Source organism: Thamnophis sirtalis, unplaced genomic scaffold, assembly GCF_051295495.1.
Source record: "Thamnophis sirtalis isolate CommonGarterSnake01/CBP01778 unplaced genomic scaffold, rThaSir2_p1.2 scaffold_3, whole genome shotgun sequence".
NCBI classification, from domain to species: Eukaryota; Metazoa; Chordata; class Lepidosauria; order Squamata; family Natricidae; genus Thamnophis; species Thamnophis sirtalis.
The window spans coordinates 23,578,457-23,598,229 of NW_028261383.1; the positions used below are offsets into that span (position 1 = coordinate 23,578,457).

Below are 19,773 nucleotides of genomic sequence, written 5' to 3' on the forward strand. Positions count from 1 at the left end.
TGCTCTGCGCCTTTTGATCTTTCTTGGGTGCGGAAAAAAGTGACCCTATGAAGGGACCATGCCTGCTACTGAACCTGGAAGCAAGATGCTTCTTTTCCACCCAGCCTCTGGCACAGGGCGCCAAAATGACCTCTGGTCGCTGCCCCTATCTTTGCGCATGCACAGCTTTCTTCTCACCAGCTGGAGGACCTTTGGGTGCCCTGTGGCTAGCAGCTGGGTGAAAAAGAAGCCTCTGAACCTCTGGCTTTCAAAGAGGTGGCTGAGAGGCTTCTTTGCCAGCCAGCTGCTTTCCAGCTCCGGTCAGTTTTCCGTCCGATGGATGCGAGCAGCAAACGGGATCGGTTTGGGGGGCGTGGCCAGCCTACCAGTACTACTGGTTCAGAGAGCCCGCCCCAATTTTTACTACCGGTTCTACTGAACTTTTTGTGAAGCATACTTGATGTCCTTCTAACTGGCTTGTTGTACTGGGAGGTTCCCACAATCAACAGTGTTTCCTCAGAGAAATCACAGATCTTCCCCAGGGAACATACAATAGCAGAAAGAGGGAGGCAACTTTTGACTCCCATCCAAGAAGCTTGGAGGGTCCCTATAAACTACAGTGTATATGTGGGTGTGCTCCTGTTGTACATCTACTATGGGGTATGAGATCTCTGGGCAGCAACAAGTGAAAAACATGGCCTATTGGTCCTGTCTCATTCCCTGGGATCCCACCTGGCCCAAGGAGTCCTTAAGTGGGACTCAACCATAAGGGTCTGGTTACTGCTCACTACCTGTGCATAGACGAAATATCCCTGTTTCTATGAGCAACACGGAAAGGAAATGTTGGACTGCATTTCTCTGAGGAATGGATTTCAGGCCAGGATCAGTTTTGAAGGATGTTTTTGTTCTGGTCAACTGAGCAGAGGTAATTTCCATATAAGAATGTGGCTTATGGGATGACAATTTCTCAACAGAGAGAAGGGTGGAAGGTGTAATTATACTTTTCTTTTTTCAATTCCTTTCCTGCTTCTGTATCCATTCTTTGTTTTTGTTTGATTTATATATTTTATTAGATTAAATTTTTCTAATTAAAAAAGGGAATGTGTATCAAATAAAGAGACAGTCTTGATGCCTGGCCTTGCAATTTCCTTGGCAAGGATTTTGTATATTTTATTAGATTAAAATTTTGAATTAAAAAAAGGAATGTGTATCAAACAAAATGTGGCACATTGTTGCACGCACATCTGTATCACCAACCTTTGTTCCCAACCCTTTGAAATGCCTTTTGGAAACATTTCTCTTACCACATGTAGAGAGTTATCTCCTCTTCCCAAACCCCCCTTTTTCTAGCCCTGCTGGGTATGTGACTTTCTCACTTTGATCTAATGGAGACTTCTGAGTATGCAAAGTTACAGACACACAAGACATTTAGCATGGGTGTGCTTGGGCAGCACAAATGAAGTTGACTCCCTTTGAGTCTCGCACCCATTGAACCTCCCTAAATCCTTGAGAGCCACAGGCAATCAGTCATAAAGTTTTGGGATGTAGAGAGGTTTTGATCTCCACTGGGTCACCCCAAAGAAAGTGCAGGAACCTTTACATCAGCGTTCTGCAAAGTAGTGCCCTCCAAATCATTTGCTCAAACTGGTAATAAATCTAACTCCTGTGGAGATTGGAAGGCTGCTCAGAGCAATTCTTCCCTCTAGTGAGATTTAGCCTCTGCATGGATGCAGATAGAAATGATCTCCCATATCTAGATGTGGTTTGGAAGCAAGGAGAGTGGATGTTTCATTATTCTATTCATAGGATGAAGTTGAGTGCTCCTATCCCAAAGAGATGCTGGCTGGGGAATTCTGCGGCTGAAAATCTTGGCGGCACCCAGGGAGAAAAAGGCTGGGTTTATGCCTGTGGCATTTCTATCATCTACCATGATAAAAATGCAAGGAACACTCCCAAAAATATTTTTACGTAATTGCCCCATAAATAAATATTCAGGAACTTCTGCTGTTGATGGCCAGCTAGCCTTTATCAAACTAATATGTTCCAATTTTTTCTTTCCTACTTCCTGTCTAATACAATGACATATTTGCCTAAAAAAATCAGGCAAATTCTTTGTAGTCAAATTTAAAAATCAATTTCTCAGCTGGACTTATAATGGGGCATTAGAAATGAAACTCAAGCTTTGTCTACACTCATCACTTTGGGTCCCATGTGGATTTCCTTGTGTACGATAAGGTTGGAAGGTTTCCTGCAGCACCATGCACTCTTGGGGCACTTAAATGGTTTCTCCCATGTGTGTATGATTTAGAAGGCTATTCTTAGTACTGAAATCTTTTCCACAGTCTGGACACTCATATGCTTTCTCTCCTGTGTGACTTCTCTGGTGTCTCACTAGGTTGAATTTTTGACTGAAACGTTTCCCACAATCAGGACATTCAAATGGTTTCTCTCTGATATGAGTCCTCTGGTGTCTAACCAAGCTGGAATTATCACTGAAATATTTCCCACAATCAGGACATTCAAAGGGTTTCTCTCCAGTGTGAGTCCTCTGATGAATCACCAGGCTTGAATTCCGACTGAAACCTTTCCCACAATCAGGACATTCAAAGGGCCTTTCTCCTGTGTGAATCCTCTGGTGTATAACCAACCTGGAATTTTGACTGAAACTTTTCCCACAATAGAGACATTCAAAAGGTTTCTCTCCTGTGTGAGTTCTCTGGTGTTTAACCAAGTTGGAATTATCACTGAAACATTTCTCACAATCAGGACATTCAAAGGGTTTCTCTCCTGTGTGAGTCCTCTGATGAGTCACCAGATGGGAATTTTGACCGAAACTTTTCCCACAATCAGGACATTCAAATGGTTTCTCTCTTGCGTGAGACCTCTGATGTCTAACCAAGCTGGAATAATCACTGAAACATTTCCCACAATCAGGACATCCAAAGGGTTTCTCTCCTGTGTGAGTCCTCTGATGAGTCACCAGGTGGGAATTCTGACTGAAACCTTTCCCACAGATACGGCATTCAAAGGGTTTCTCTCCTGTGTGAATCATCTGGTGTCTCAACAAAAAAAGAATTCTGAATGAAACTTATTCCACAATCTGGACACTCATATGGTTTCTTTCCTGTGTGTGAGTCTTCTGGTGTATCACCATTTTGGAAGTCTGACTGAAACATTTCCCACAGATAAGCACATTCAAAGGGTTTATCTCCTGAATGAGTCCTCCGTTGTCTCATGAGTAGGAATTTTCAATGAAACTTTCACACAAACTGGACACTTATATGTTTTCTATCTGGTGTGAGTCCTCTAATGTATCACCATGTTGCCATGCTCACTAAAGTATTTATCATATTGGGAGCACTTGTATTTCTTCTCTCCTGTCTGGGTCCTTCCATGAACCACAAGGAAACTGTTGTGACCAAAGCTTTTGCCACATTCAGAGTATTTATATGACTTTTCTCCAGTTTGTATCCTCTCATGCATAATCAGCTGTGATTTGCAAGTTGTATCTTCCCCACAACAGGCAAGTCTATGGAGCTTTTATTCCACTGATATTCTTGAGGATGTCAAAAATGTGTGTGATCCCTTGTTTAGTGGTGCTTTGATTCAAGCCTTTTTCTTCCTCCCAGGGCAAGGGCTGCATCACTATCTGCCTGACGTGACTATCCAAGTGAACTTTTCCTCTTCACTGATTTCCAGTTATTTCCCTCTTTTGCTGAATGGAAAATAACTTCCCTTGACTTTTCATATATCTTTTAGATCCACATACTTCCAGCTAGAAATCTCTTCTTTATTCTCACTCCTTTGTTTCTCTCCTGCTGGCGAAGGAAAAAAAATTGTGTGGTTTTTCTGAAGGAAATGGAAAATATTTTGATTTCTGGTTCAATTTTCTTTCCTTTTCAATGGTGCTTGTTATTCTTATTTGTCCAGAGTATTCTCATTGCCATCTTCTTTGCCAATAGGTTCAAAGAAAAGTGTAACTTTAACTGTGTATAAAATGGTTGCAGAAGATGTGAAAAAGAGAAAAAGTATACATTACAATGGATAAGCAAACATGCCACAATATTAGAATATCCTCTTACATTATGATTCATTTGACACATGGAAGACTACCAAGATTCAAGTTAAAATGTCCATTCAAACATGAAATTTACTTGTTGACTTCAGGCAATCACAATTTCTTAGCACTGCAAAGGGCTACCGTGTTTCCCAGAAAATAAGACCCACCCAGAAAATAAGTGCTAGAATGACCTTTAATATGTGCCTAATATAAGCCCTACTTCAAAAATAAGCTCTAGTTAAGAGCCTGCCTATTCCATCCCAGTCTGTTTTTGTTTGCCTGGGGCCACGACCACAGCTGTGATGGGGTTGACAGCTATGTGGCCTGTCTGGCAGGCCAGATCTCATGCATCCCCACCCCCATACTTTTGCCTGCTGCTGCTATGGCGGTGAGGTGGCCTGAATGTCAAGAAAGCCGGTGGCGGCGGAAAGCAGAGGCTGCCTCTTTTCTATCCCTGCCCTGAGTTGGGGAATCTGGCGGGCAGGCAGCGCTGGCCAGAGCCTCAATAATCAGCTTCTCTCTCTCTCCCTCAGCCTGAAGCTGTGTCCGGAGGCAGCCTGCACTCCCCCACAGGCTTTATCGGATTTCTCTTCCTCTGTGAAAGAGTGGGAAAGAAAGCTGGGCGTCCCGAGACCTCCCGCCTCTGACTCAACTCAGGTTTCACTTGGTGGGGGAGGAAGGCTTTGGAAACTGCCTTTTCATTTACATTCATCATCAATATTGTAATCCATCCTTTTATTTTTACAAAACATGATTTGTATTTACCACGATTAGCCTCTTTGAACGCCAATGGGAAGGCATGATATGAATTCCACGCATGACCCATGGAAATTCAGACACTCACACCTTCAATGCTCACAATGTTTCCGCACTTGGGTGCACCACTGTTTTATGGGTGCTGCAGCAAGCTGCAGTTCCCATCACTTTCAGGAAGACTTGTGATGAAAAAATAGAGACATCCTCTGAAAATAAGCCTTATGGGTCTTTTGGACTCTTAAGACCCAATCTTATTTTTTGGGGGGAAACGGTATCATCAAATATACCTGGAAGTGCTGGGGATAGATTACACAATTGCAGATATATGCAAAGATAGAGAAATATAAATACACATATCTATAGCTGTATGTATGTGGGAAATTGATTTCTTTCAAGCCTGAAAAAATGTCCCAAAATGGTTACAGTCAAACCTTCTGAGATAATTTTAATAATGTAAGGGGCTTTATGGCTTTATGTAATGAAATGAGGCTTAAAGCCTCTGCAAGATTTGAAGCACCAATTTTGCCCATGGAAGTCCTGAGCGCCAAGTAAGGGCAAAAAATACTGTCCACAACCTCTCTGGTGACATCCCAATTCATGTAATTTTGCAAAAAAAAGGTCAATCAATCAATTTCAACTTCTTGCACAATATATATATATATTGTGAAGTTGGAATTGATTGACTCAATTTTTTTTTTTAGTCCTACAAACTTGTTTCCCTGCACATGATGGCGAGAAACATGATGGAGAAACGTGATGGACCTGGAAATCAGGTTAGCAAAGAAATGCTTGTGGGGAAGCGAGTGGCATCTGGGCAGGTGGTGGGTAGGGCAAGCTCTGGGGTGGGGCACTGCGCCGCAATGGGGAAATGGTGCGGCCAGCGTGAGAGAAGTTGGGGTTACCACCCACCCTCGGCTCCATCTCGCAGTCGGGGCTTCCACACCTAGGCCCGCTTGTCACTTCCTTTTTTCCCTCCTTCACTGCTGCCCATCACTCCATTTGGCTCCTTTGTGTGCGGGTGTCTGCTGGAAGGATTTGCCTGTTGCCCCCTTGTAAGCACCGCCGTTCGCTGCCCAGCTCCTTTGCCAGCATGGCTGACGGGGAGCCAAGACCTGGCTGCCTGCAAAATGATCCTTTCTGAGATCAGCCCAACCTGCGGTATTTGAAGCGCAGGGGCCACAGGTCGTCCGTGGACGTAGGCAGAAGCAGCTCCCTATGGACAGCGCTTGCTAGGGGACCCAGGAGCTACAGTGAGGGCTAGGGATGAGAAAACTGTATGAAGGGTCCACTTGTATGAGAGATTGCTGCAGGTCAACTCCTCCCATGGGTGAGGTCTGCGCTTTCAGTGCTGTTGCTAACCGGGACTGATCTGGCTGTCTCTGAAAACAGTAAGGGCCAAGTTCAACAACCTCTTTAGAATCAGGTGATCAAGTTGCTTTCGAGACTGCCAATGTTTTTACATTAAGGTCCTTTCCCTCCTCCCGACTTCTAAAGAAGACAGAGAGGTGGGAAGCACTTCCTATGCAACCGTAATCTATGAAACTTGCACTTGGCAATTTCCCTGCCCCATTTTGGCTGTTGTGTGAGGTGTTCCGAATGGCTATATAAAACCTTAGCAATGCTTCTCTATTACCAACAGAAGAAAATACCAGTAAATGTAACCATTACAAAACATCTGGGCGATGGTGGATGGGGCAAGTTCCATGGTGTTGCACTGCACTGCAATGGAGAAACAGGAAATGGAGTGGCTAATGTGAGGGAAGGAGGCTGCTTTACTTTCATCTTCTCATTTCTCGATTGCAGTGCAGCGCCCAGGAGCTGGAAGATGGGGATGGGCTACACCTTCTCCTCTTGGCCCACCATATAGAAGACGCCCCTAATTTTCAAGTAAATATATGTATTTTAAAGTAGCATCTTATACACAGAAAAATATGGTATTTTTAAAAAGTGTTTGCTTTAAGCACAGTCGAATTTGGTTAATACACAGATGTGACACCATGGCAAGATATGGAAGTAAAAAAACAAAAATCCTGGAAAAAAACCAGTGGCAGATTCAGTCTAATCTTATTGCCAAGAATGCCAGAAGAGTTTCCCTTCAGAAGTTGTGGGGGCTCCATCCCTGGTGGCTTTTAATCAGAGACAGGACAGCCATTTGTCTGAAATGATGTTGGGTCTCCTGCTTGATCAGGGCGTCTGAATAGAAGACCTGCAAGGTCCCTCCCAGCTCTGTCACAAACCCTCCAGTGATGGGAGCCCCCACAACCTCTGGAAGGAAGCCATTCCCAAAGAATCCACCTTCACTTGGAAGAGACTTTTCCAATCTTCCCAGCAGAAGGAAAATTGCAGCCACCAGTTTCACAGCGTGCAGCACCAGTGGGCTTAAATTCGGGGAGGGAAGGAACCTGCAGCAGCAGCAGCTGAGATGCTTCAGCCCAGTTGCTTCTCTGCTTCCAGGACTCTCCTCCCACCCGCCCTCAACTCACCTTCCAGCTGCTGCTTTGACCACGGGAAGAGCACAAAAGCCGCTCTGCACACCACTCTCCTCCCATGAATGATCCGGAAGAGGAAGTTCCTCTGCGCTTCTCCTCTCCCATCCTTCCTACCTATGCAGTACTAGATGGTTTTAACTCCTTCAAGCTCAACCACAGACAGCCTTTGCTGTACTCTCAGCTTTCTAATCACAGGTGTTGCCCTTTTGATCTCCATCTCCATATAGAAGGCAGAAAAACACACTTGTCCTGTCTCTACTACGTTTGCAAAATGTTTCCACTGATTAACTGCTATCAAGTCTGTTTTGACTTCGAGCAACTGACCTTTGAAATTGAGCCAAGTGAAATAGTGAAATGTGATGTTAGGGTTAGAGTTGCAAAGATTACTGGTAGCTATTAGCCCTAAAAGTTCATGAAGGTTTTACAGAATTACACAATCAGCTTTCTTAGGGGTGACTCTCAGTGGAGATCAAAACCTCTCTAATACCCCAACACTTTATGACTGATTTCCTGTGGCTCCCAAGTACCTTCAGGCCAGACACTCTAAGGGAGCCAACTTCACTCCTGCTGGCAAGGGCTGCATCAAGAGCACCCAACCTGAAGCTTGATTCCTGGCGAAGGAAATTTTATATCTGCTAAATGCCAAATGCCATACGTAAATTCTGTAAATCTGCCTGCATGGAAATCTCCATTCGGTCACAGAGAGAAAAATATGCAGCAGGCCATAGAAAATGGGAGCTAAGACAGCTGGGGTGATTGTCAATATATAGAAGGAATATTTTTTTAAAATACAGTTTTAAAAGAAAACAAAAGGGAAGAGTAGAATATCCCACCAAAGCATATGGTGTGACTAATAACCAGGCTAACCTTTTTAGAGGGACAGCCTGCACTGTCATTTTCAATGCAGATCCAGTAAGATCCAGATCCAAATAATGTTCCTCTCTTTGTAGGGAATATTTGGAAAACTTTACAGAAATTTTCACCTTTTTAAAAAAGGAAAATGATGGCATGGTATAATATGTCATGTGTCGTTATTCCTTTGAGGCTTATTGGCTTATTTTTAAGAATTGCTAAAGACCAGATGACTTTTGGAGTTTGTATTGTATCTTAATTTCCAGTTTCTTTTTTTTTAAATGCCCCTTACCAGAAGCAAGTTTATGCAGCTGCTTTGTAACTATTTTCTTTTCTTTTTTTGAAAAGTTCTTTATTCTCTTACATACAGTTGTAGGTATATGTTCACATTCTTCTTTACATTAAAAAAACCCATTGTATATGTGGAATCCTCATCTGTGTGACAGCCCCTCAAGTAATGGAAGAAATGTATTGTGTCTTCCCAATCCTTTTCTTCCATGGCCACAACATACCTAGCTCTACCAATCGATAGTCATTTAGTGTCTATTTATCATCTTTCTTCTTCTCTGCACATTTTCCAGGGTCTCGACATCTCTTTTATATTGTGACCAAAACTAGAGACAGTATTCTAAGTGTAGTCTCACCAGCTGAGTTTGAGTTTGAGTTTATTGGGATTTATAGGCCGCCCTTTTCCCTGAGGGGACTCAGGGCGGCTTACAACCACAAGGGAGGGGGGTGCAGTGTCAAAAAAACAAAACAAAATGTGAACAAAGAAAAATAATAAAAACACAACTTTCGTTCAGCAATCAAACACTCGGGCGGGTGAATTGGAAACCTATCCCCAGGCCTGCTGGGAGAGCCAGATCTTGAGGGCTGGCTCTTCATGGTGTGAAGGGGTACGATCACTTCTTGTTGTCTTTGACTCTATCCCTCTGTTGCAACCTAGGACTGCCTTAGATCCTCTGTAAGCCTATGATTTTCTACAAACCCACTGGCACAACCAAAGGCTTCTTTAAAGGTTGTAAAATTAGAAAGGGAACCGTACCTTAATTGTCCAGTTTGAAACATCCTAACTTCCTTCTCTCAGACTTGCAGTGATGGAGCAGATCATTCCTGAATCTGAGAAGAATGCCAATCAAAATCGATCTGGCTTAACCACTTGGATTTTTTTAAAACTGCGCTTTCACAGAATTTAAGACTTGGGCAGATATCAATGCCAGAAGAAATTAAGAGGTAGAAGCCTAATTGCAGCTCACATCATCAGAAGCACCAGGTGACTGAACTGATGTAGGATTCAAACTGATAATGTAAATTTATAATAAGGAGGGAAGGGAATGTTGAATAGGGCAAATTGGTCATAGAGATGCAGAATGCACACGAGAGAGATTACAAGTTAATAATTGTAGTGAGTTAAAAAAAAACCCACTGTATGTGTGGAGTCCTCATCACTGAGCAAGAGTTGGGAAATGAGCTTTACATTACCTTATTATTAATTCCATTTATTATTAAACTTAATCACTGTCCATCTGGCAGTTTGAGGCAACTCTGAGCGCCTTGCCCTAATGTTCATAGCAACACTGACAATATCCATTTTTTCCCCTTGTCAAAAACTACGGATACTTCTAACATGATGCATTTTTTAAAATGAAACATTTTCAACTGTACATTCCCCCCCCCTCTCATGTCAAGGCAGCAAAACAGAGAGGTTTGTCCCTCTTCTGTGTGACAGTGGTGGACAGCGTGGCAAAATGCCCTGCCTCCCATCCTTCCCCAACACGAGGATCAGAGATCTTCAAAAGAGAAGGAGGAGGAGGGTGTGAGGCCTGGTAGGGTGGGAGTCAGACCTAAGGACTGCAGGGACCCACCGGGAGTGAGAAAAAAACTGTGGAGAACCTGGGGGGGGTTGAAGGCCAGGGATAGGAAACAGAGCACAGGGTATCTTGAAGGATGGGGGAGCTCTAGAGATCCCTGTGGCAGGCAAGCCCGGCCCTGCTCTAGGCCTCCAAGAGTTTTCCCCAGCCCTGAGGTACCCGATAGTCTACTTAGTGACTCACACCTTCAATTAATGGCTGCATTAGAGGGAGCAGGGGGATCCGGGTAATTAAGGAAATCAATCTCACTTAACAGCCGTTGCAACATGCAACCGTAATCGCAAGGCCATAACTGTTGTATCTTGAGAACTAGTTATAGACTGGCTGGGGAATTCTGTGGCTAAAAATCTGGAGGTAGAGAATTGGAACTCCACATATGGGAGTTACATAATCAATATAGAAAACTATTGCCCAGGAACTATGATGAGGAATTTCACTACTTCTACAAAAGGAAATATCCAGAAACTGTTGCCGATAACCAGAAACAAAACATTCTGCTCATCACCAGAAAAGTTAGCCTTTTTCCATTTCCTTTTTCTCTCCATCTATATGTCTAATCCTGAGACCTGTTTGAGTAAAAAAGAATTAGGCCAGAATTCAAATAGTCAATTTCTCACCTACACTTTCAATGGGATATTATAAATGAAAAGCCTTCTCTAAACTCATCTACTCTTGCCTCATATGCATTTCTTTGTGTGCAATAAGGGGTGATTTATGTCTAAGGACTACAGACTGGACATTTGAAAGATTTCTCCCCTGTGCGAGTCCCCTGCTGTCCCACCAAATCAGAATTCTGAATGAAACTTATTCCACAATCTGGGCACTCATACAGTTTCTCTCCTGTGTGAGTCCTCTGGTGTCTCACCAGGCTGGAATTACAACTGAAACTTTTCCCACAATCAGGACATTTAAAAGGTTTCTCTCCTGTGTGAGTCCTCTGGTGTGTTACCAGTTCAAAATTACGGCTGAATTTTTTCTCACAGTCAGGACATTCGAAGGGTCTTTCTCCTGTGTGAATCCTCCGGTGTATTGCCAAGCTGGAATTTTGAGTGAAAATTTTCTTACAATCTGGACATTCATATGGTTTCTCTCCTGTGTGAGTCCTCTGGTGTTTCACCAGGCTGGAATTACGACTGAAACTTTTCCCACAGACAGGACATAAAAAAGGTTTCTCTCCTGTGTGAGTCCTCTGGTGTATTACCAGTTCAAAATTACGACTGAATCTTTTCTCACAGTCAGGACATTCGAAGGGTTTCTCTCCTGTGTGAATCCTCCGGTGTATTGCCAAACTGGAATTTTGACTGAAATTTTTCTTACAATCTGGACATTCATATGGTTTCTCTCCAGTGTGAGTCCTCTGGTGTCTCACCAAATCAGAATTCTGACTAAAACGTATTCCACAATCTGGACACTCATACGGTTTCTCTGTGTGAGTCCTCTGGTGTATTATCAGCTTGGCCTGTGTATTATAGCTTTTGGCACATTGACACAACTGGTAGGGCTTTTCTCTGGTGTGAGCCTTTCCAGAACAACTGTTCTGACTAAAGCTTTTGCTGCATTGGGAACACTGGTATGGCTTTTCTCCAGTGTGGACCCTCTCGAGCATAATTCTATACTCTTTGCTTTTGTCACAATAGGCAGATCTGTGGCTCTTTTCCACCCCTGACATTCTTGGATTCTCAAGGACGTCAAAAATACTCTGAATCCCTTCTTGGATGGAGCGTTGATTCAAGGTATTGTTTCCTTCCCCAGAGAGTGAGGCCTGCATTATTGTCTATCTTATATGGCTGTCCAAGTGACCTTTTCGTTTCCACTGACTTCCGGATATTTCCCTCTATTTCTGAAGTAGGAAATTATCCCACTTGCTATTTTGATATGTTTCTTCCACATACACTATTTTTTGTATAGCTCAAAACTCTTTTCCTGGTTTTGTCTTCCTTGTCTCTAATCTGCTGGGAAAGAAGAGGAGTTTTGGGATTTTCTGGAGGAACTAAAAAGATTTTGATTGCTGCCTTGGTTTTCTTTCCATTTTAATGCTGCTTGTGATTCAGTTTTCCACAGTGCTCTCTTTGGCATTCTTTTGCCTATAAGAGTCACATAAAAGGATTAGTTTAATTATGGTTCATAAAATGGCCACACAACATTAAAAAAACCAGACCCAAAGGCATACATTACAATAAAACGTAAAGTTACCAACATGCTAACTTAACCTCTTACATTATTTACATTTTCAATATACATGTGCACAGGTACAGTATAGGTGGTACCTTGCTCAATAGTAGTAACTGTGAGAGGGATCTTGGAGTCCTAGTGGACAACCATTTAAATATGAGCCAGCAGTGCGCAGCAGCTGCCAGAAAAGCCAACACAGTTCTAGGCTGCATAAACAGAGGGATAGAATCAAGATCAGGTGAAGTGTTAATACCACTTTATAATGCCTTGGTAAGGCCACACTTGGCATACCGCATCCAGTTTTGGTCACCACGGTGTAGAAAATATGTGGAGACTCTAGAAAGAGTGCAGAGAAGAGCAACAAAGATCAATAGGTGACCGGAGACTAAAACATATGAAGAACGGTTGCAGGAACTGGGTATGTCTAGTTTAATGAAAAGAAGGACTAGGGGGCACATGATAGCAGTGTTCCAATATCTCAGGGGTTGCCACAAAGAAGAGGCACTGAGTGTAGAACAAGAAGCAATGGGTGGAAACTAAACAAGGAGAGATTTAGAACTGAGAATAAATTTCCTGAAGTTAGAACAATTAATCAATGGAACAACTTGCCTCCAGAAGTTGTGAATGCCCCAACACCGGAAGTCTTTAAGAAGATGTTGGATAGCCATTTGTCTGAAACGGTTTAAGATTTCTTGCCTAGGCAGGGGGTTGGACTAGAAGACCTCCAAGGTCCCTTCCAACTCTGCTATTGTATTGTATTGTATTGCATTGCATTGTATGTCAAATATCCATTCAGTTATGAAATTTATTTGTTGACTTGGGTCAATCATGAGTTCAAGAAATTGCAAAGAGTTATCATCAAATATACCTGGAAGTCTGGGGACAAATTATGCATTTTCACATATATGTGGGTACACATTTTTTGACCTAACTTTAGAAGGATGGGAGTGGGGGGGGTGTTTAATTGATGAAATGATCCCAAGATCTGTGGTGAGATTTAAAGGACCCATGGAAGTTCACTACTCCAAATAAGAAAAAGGCGAGAAATACTGTCTACAATCATGCTGATGACATCCCAATTCAGGTAGTCCTCACTTACTGAAAGCCATTGGCACGGGCAAGTCCATTCCTAAATGGCATGGTTATTGAGGATGACATCACTTACATATGCCCTCTTACGAAATCCTGGCTGTGGCCATTAAGTGAATCACCGTGTTCTCCTCTGTGCAATGTAACGTGACTGCAACTTCTTGTCAATTTCCAATTGATTTTGTTTGTTAGGAGTCAGTAGTGTATGTTCCAAATGACTGTGGGACACCACAACCATCTTGAATGCAAGCCGGTGCCATCCCCACATAACAGTGATAGCCACAACTTTGAGGAACTGTTTAACGTCTTTTATTCAGCACCACTGAAACTTTGAAGACTGAATGGTAACTGGTGAGGATTACCTATAAAACCAAACATCCCAAAAGGGGCCAATACAATTTTTAAAAATCTCTGGGTTAAGCACAGTTGTGCCAGGTTAATCTATGGATGGCACACCACCAGCAAATCCTGTGTTTGTTTGCTAGATGTGGAAGTAAAAACGAAACTACTGCAGCAGTGGCAGGTCAATTCCAAATTGTTGCCAAGAAAAGAACATGCCCATAAAATTGCAAGGAGTCAAGCCTAACATGAAGGAGACTTTTTAAATTTCCCAACAACGGAAATGTAAAGGCATGCATCACCAGTGAAATAAAATCTGGGGTAGCTAAGATGCTTCAGCCCAGTTGCTTCTCTGCTTCCAGGCCGTGGAAGAAACCGAACAGCCCGACTTGCTCCCGGACTCTCCTGCCACCTGCCCTCAACTCACCTTCCAGCTGCTGCTTCGACTCTGGGAAGAGCAGGAAAGCCGCTCTGCACACCACCTTCCTCCCATGAGCGACCCGGAAGAGGAAGTTCAGCTGTCGCAAAGGTGGTTTTTTTTTCCAAATGCTCTGAGTGATCCAGAACAGGAAGTTCAGCTGTTCCCAAAGGTGCTTTTTTCAAAAGGCAACTGGACTTTCTTTCTTCTACTCTTCCCGTCGCTTTCCAACCTTTCTAGCAAAACAGTACTCGATGGTTTTAACTCCTTTAAGCTCAACCACAGGTATTAGCCTCTTTCTAGGCACAGGTGTTGCCTGTTTGAGCACCATCTCCAGATAAGAGGCATTAAAAAAAATCCTCCTCCAGTTTCTACCCTAAGGCGTTTGCAAAATGTTTCCCCTGATTAAATGCTATCAAGTCGTTTTTGACTTCTAGCAACCGACTTTGCAGCTGAGCCTAGTGAAATGGGATGCTGCTTAGCTTGAAAAATAGCTATGTGCCAAACCCTAAACGTTCATGAAGGTTTTACAGAATGACACAATCAGCTTTCTTAGGGGTGACTCTCAGTGGAGATCAAAACCTCTCTACATGCCAAAACTTTATGACTCTGAGGCTCCCAGGATTTTAGGACATGGCAGCAGCATCAGGCCAGACACTCCACGGGAGCTTCACTTCTGCTGGCCAGAGCTGCATCCAAGAGCCTACTGTGATATACACATACAGAGACACACCATTCAGAATTAGATTGAGGTTATCCCCTTCACCTACCTCCACACAAAGCTCTCCTAGGTTAATTTTTGCTCTGTGGCATTAAGGTTCAAACAGTAATATCTATTTAAAGAGCAGCACAATGCTTTTTTAGAAATGAAACATTTCCCACCAAATAATTTCTTTCTCACAGCTCCAACAACCAAGGCTATTGCAACAAATTTGTCAGCATCTTGGCGCTGCTACCACGGGGGTAACAAGCAGATACCTCCAGGAAGAAAAGATGTTGGAAGAAAAATCCATCTGTTTCAGTTCCAAGCCAGGAGAGAAGCTCTGGAAATGAAATGGAGGTTAGCTGCTTAGGAAAGAAGGTCCATTTATTGAGGATCAGAACCACAGCATGCACTTCTGGGACAGCTGACAAGTTAGCTTGATGAGTGCAAGGATTTTCATACAGTTTACAGTACTTTGTATTTTTGAGACTTTCTTTGTGTGCTTTTATTATTTGTTTATTTTTACTTGTTTCTCGAAGGCTCATGATGGGTCTTAATTAGCACTTCCAATCCTGTCAGACATAATTGATTTTATCCTGTTATCTATTGCCTTTAGCCTTCCTTCCTTCCTTAATGGAGCTGTATTGTTTCCCCTTTTTCAATGACTGGGGTGAAGTTCATGTCCTGTTCTTAATCCCATCACCTGGAGATGAGGGTATTTTCTTTGTGAATAGGCTGGCCCAATGTTCCCTCTAATTTTTTTTCAGTGTGAGCGGAAAAGTATAGTGTTTGAGCGGCACATTTTCATGCCTGAGCACCTTAATTTTTTTCACAGATGTCACCTAAGACAACAACGAAATCAGTATTATTTGAAACTCAAAGTTATGTTTATTCAAGGTACCCGCTTAATTAAAAGTGTTATATAATATCAGTATCACTTAACAACGGTCCTGCTTAGCAACCAAAATGTTGGCTCAGAAACTCTGGCATTGAAGCGTGCAAGTCTTAAAGCTGTCAAGTTACAAGACCCTCGCACCCCTAACCCTTTAGGAAAAAAACCCCAGGGGTCTTCAAACCTGACAGCTTTAAGCCTTGTGGACTTCAACTCCCAGAATTCCTCCTCCAGTCATGTTGCAGCAACGTCATCTGCGTGGATCTGCTCCATCTTCGGTTTTTTCACAGGAGGCAGGGCTGCTGCTGAAGATGCCAACGAGCTCCCGCCGCCACTAGAATATGCATTTGTTTAGCATGACATAGAATAGTCTTTCAACCAGAAGTATGGAATAAAAGAGAGACTGATAAATATTAAAAAAAATAAAACCAAAAAGCAGCTATTTATTTGAGTTCTAGATAAACATTTAGTTCAGAAGAGATTAGAATAGAACAGAGAAAGAATAGAATATAGAGAATACAATAGAAATAGAATTGGAAGGGACCTTGGAGGTCTTCTAGTCCAACCCCCTGCCTAGGCAGGAAACCCTACACTACTTAAGACAAACGGTTATCCAAAATCTTCTTTAAAACTTCCAGTGTTGGAGCATTCCCAACTTCTGGAGGCAAGTTGGTCCATTGGTTAATTGTTCTCACTGTCAGGAAATTTATCCTTAGTTCTAGGTTGCTTCTCTCCTTGATTAGTTTCCATCCATTGCTTCTTGTCCAGCCTTCAGGTGCCTTGGAGAATAGTTTGACTCCCTCTTCTTTGGAGCAACCCTGGGCCCTGAGATATTGGAAGACTGCTATCATGTCTCCCCTAGTCCTTCTTTTCATCAAACTGGACATACCCAGTTCCTACAACCGTTCTTTATATGTCAATATCATTTAGACAAAGTTGATCCCCTTATTCTCCACTCCAGAACCTTGGAGTTTGAAGTTCTTTGGTTCTCTTCTCCCACCCTCTGTGTTCCCACGAGGGGATTAGCATCATAGCTCAACTGCCCCCCTCCCACCCATAAAGACCAGGAGAGCATCGCTGCGCATAGCCAAATGCCACCATAGCAACTATGGCGTTGTCTGATGTCTTTCTTGCACGCTAAGATGGACTGACGGGGTGAAGCATAGCTTGCATTGTCCCTAGTGCGGATTCTTTTCCCAGCCTTGGTCACTTTACGAGGGGTGGACTTCAGTTCCCAGAATTCTTCAGCCCTCCCTTATTCCTGTTTCCTTTTCCTTCATTATATTCAATTGTTTCAATATTAAGTGTAATTCTTCCTTCCTAACATTTTTCCATTTTTTCCTTTATATTCTTTTCCATTTCAACATTGTCTTTGTTCCTTCCATTCTTTCTTCCTTCTTTCAATCCTTCCAATATTTTTTCCTTCATTCCCTTGTCTGTTTCAATATTAAGTACATTTCTTCCTTTCTTCCTATACTTTTTTCCATTTTCTTCCTTATATTCTTTTCCATTTCAACATTGTCTTCCTTTTTTCCTTCCTTCCTTCCTATACGTCTTTCCATTTTCTTCCTTATATTATCTTTTCTGTTTCAACAGTCTTTGTTTCTTTCTTTCTTCCTTCCTTCCCTTCCTATACTTCTTCTTTCATTCATTATATTTTCTTTTCCATTTCAATATTAAGTGTAATTCTTTGTTCCTCCTTCCTTCTTTCAATCCTTCCAATACTTTTTCCTTCATTCTCTTTTCCTTCAATATTAAGTGCAATTCCTTCCTTCCTTCCTTCCTTCCTAAGTTATTTCCATTTTCTTCCTTATATAATATTTTCTGTTTCAACATAAAGTGCCTTCCTTCCTTCCCTCCCTCCCATCCCTTTCTTTATGTTTTCTTCATGCTTTCTTTTCTTTTTCCTCTGCTCTTTTTAAATCCCCCCCCCTTCTTCTCCTCCTCTACATTTAGGTTGGATTAGTTTGTACAATGGTCATCAAACTTCTGAAGTAAAAATAAATAAATAAATCATATTTAAGAAGAAGAAGAAAAAGGAAGACGTTTTTAGTTAAGTCAAACGTTTTAATAAAAGTTTCATCTTTTAAGATTTGTCCAACACATCCAATTGTAACCTTAACAGTAAAGAATATCACCCCAGCTGCTAAAGGTTCAACCAGTCTGAGAACCATTGAAAAGACAACAGTGCAAAATCCAAAAGACACAACTTCCTCACCGCCATTGCTTTGGTACCAAATCTTTGAGGAAGGGGCTCCAGAAAGAAGGAGGAGGAGGAGGAGGAGGAGGAGGAGGAGGAGGAGGAGGAGGAGGAGGGAACCAAAGAGAGGCTTTTACCGAGTCTGCGCCCCACAGCCAGGACCGTCCTGGCGCCTCAAGCCGCGTTTCTTCCCCGCAAAGCCCTTCGGGCAACCCGAGAGTTCCTTTTGGCGCCAGAAGGGCTTTGCAGGAAGAAACGCCGCGTTTCTTCCTGCAAAGCCCTTCTGGCGTCAAGCGGAACTCTCGGGTTGCCCGAAGGGCTTTGCAGGAAGAAACGCGGCTTGAGGGGCGCAAGGACAGTCCTGGCTGTGGGGCGCAGACTCGGTAAAAGCTCTCTTTAGTTCCCTCCTCCTCCCCCTCCTTCTACAGTGTGAGTGACGCTGCCGCCAGGCTGAGAGCTGCCGCTGAAACAAGTTTGGGAAGGTCCTTTGCGGGCGGCCAGTTCTAGCCGCCTGCAAAGGACTCCCCCACGTTTGCTTTGAAAGAAACCTCTGCGCGGGAGTTAGAAACCTCTGCGCGGGGGTTTCTTGCCATGTGCGCGGCCGCGCGGCCGCGCACCTTAGAGGGAACAGTGGGCTGGCCCAGGATTTCTTAATGAGCATCTTCTGTAGGCAATTAGGAAAGACTGGGTGCTGCTTTCTGCCTTTAAGAACATGTTTCTCCATTTCTTATTTGAAGAAATATAATATTCTACCTCTTTTAATATTCCCTAAAATATTTCTATCTCGGGGGAGGGGATTCCCACAATTCCCCCCTCTTGGGCTATATGTTTATATATATTGCCCAACCTATGCACTATTACAATGGTCTCTGTACTTTCTGTATACCTGGCACATTATGAGGGATATTTGTCTGGCATCCTTACTTGGGGTCTATTGAAATGGGAGGTGATTTTGCAGGCTACTGGGACAAGGGGGAGTACACTGGTGGAGGCAGCAGAGGACTCTCATGATGATTACGGCAGTGGCACCAAAAAGCAGTGTTTTCCACCCAGGAAGGTTCAGCAGCCAGGGAAGAAGTTCTGTTAAGTAGGAAAGAACTTATAGTATGCAGTTTTCTGTGCAGGTTCTTCTTAAATATCTGATGTCACTTTCTGTAAGCTTTCAGTCAGGTGTGAAGCAAGCACATATCCCAAAATGGTTTGCAGCCATGATTGTGCCTTAGTAGATAATCAAAGGCTGCCCATTTCCAATGATTGCTTCCTGAACCTGCCTTAGTTTATTACATCCAGGATTTATGACACCACATTAAGATTAGCTAGTGTACAAGCCAGGCTATGAATATTTTTGAAGTTGCGCACAATGAGCCCTGGGACTCCCGATGCAGTGGATAACCAGTAAAACATATTCTGCTTTAATGGGCCACATCGTTTGTGAATCACAGTCAGAATTTGGGGTTTGGAAATCTCTTTTCTGCTTACCTCTTCAGTGAGGAAATTGACTGAGGCGGCATGCCCCCTCCCCATGGAATTGACAGTGAGGTACAACTACTTGGGCCTTAGTGCCACAGAGCAAGAACCAGCCAGAGGAAGCTTTATGTCAGGGATCATCAAACTATGGCCTGCGGGATGGATACGCCCCACCAACCCATTGCATCCAGCCCATTTAGTGGTGGGATTAAGTCCCGCCCCCTCATCTTCCAGCCACTCCTTGCGTGGCTGGGTTTTTCTGCCACCCTCTACATCCCTCCTCCAGCCGTCAGCCTTATATATATTTTGCAGAATCTAGCCTCACATATGAGTACTTCTGCTCATCACTGCTCTCAAAGGTAAGGATGAAAGGTGCGGGCCGGAGGGTGGGTGAGGTAGGGTGAGCTGGCGGAAGGGTGATACTGGTGGTGGGTGGACAGATGTGTGTGGGGTGGTAGGGAAGCATGCAGGAGACTGTGACTTTGG

The 19,773-nt window shown here is 43.2% G+C and overlaps 1 protein-coding gene across 1 annotated transcript in view; it reads right to left on the bottom strand.

Annotated features, from left to right (window-relative positions):
* Nucleotides 1–2,206: 2,206 nt before the first annotated feature.
* LOC148047608 (uncharacterized) overlaps nucleotides 2,207–19,773 on the bottom strand; it is a 90,625-nt gene continuing 73,058 nt past the window's right edge. The window contains exons 3-5 of the mRNA XM_087708427.1: nucleotides 10,812–11,518; nucleotides 3,375–3,488; nucleotides 2,207–3,036 (exon numbers count right to left, since the gene is read on the bottom strand). Of these exons, the coding sequence (XP_087564553.1) occupies nucleotides 2,255–3,036; nucleotides 3,375–3,488; nucleotides 10,812–11,518 (1,603 nt within the window). The 3' untranslated portion in view covers nucleotides 2,207–2,254. The remainder of the gene's footprint in view (nucleotides 3,037–3,374; nucleotides 3,489–10,811; nucleotides 11,519–19,773) is intronic.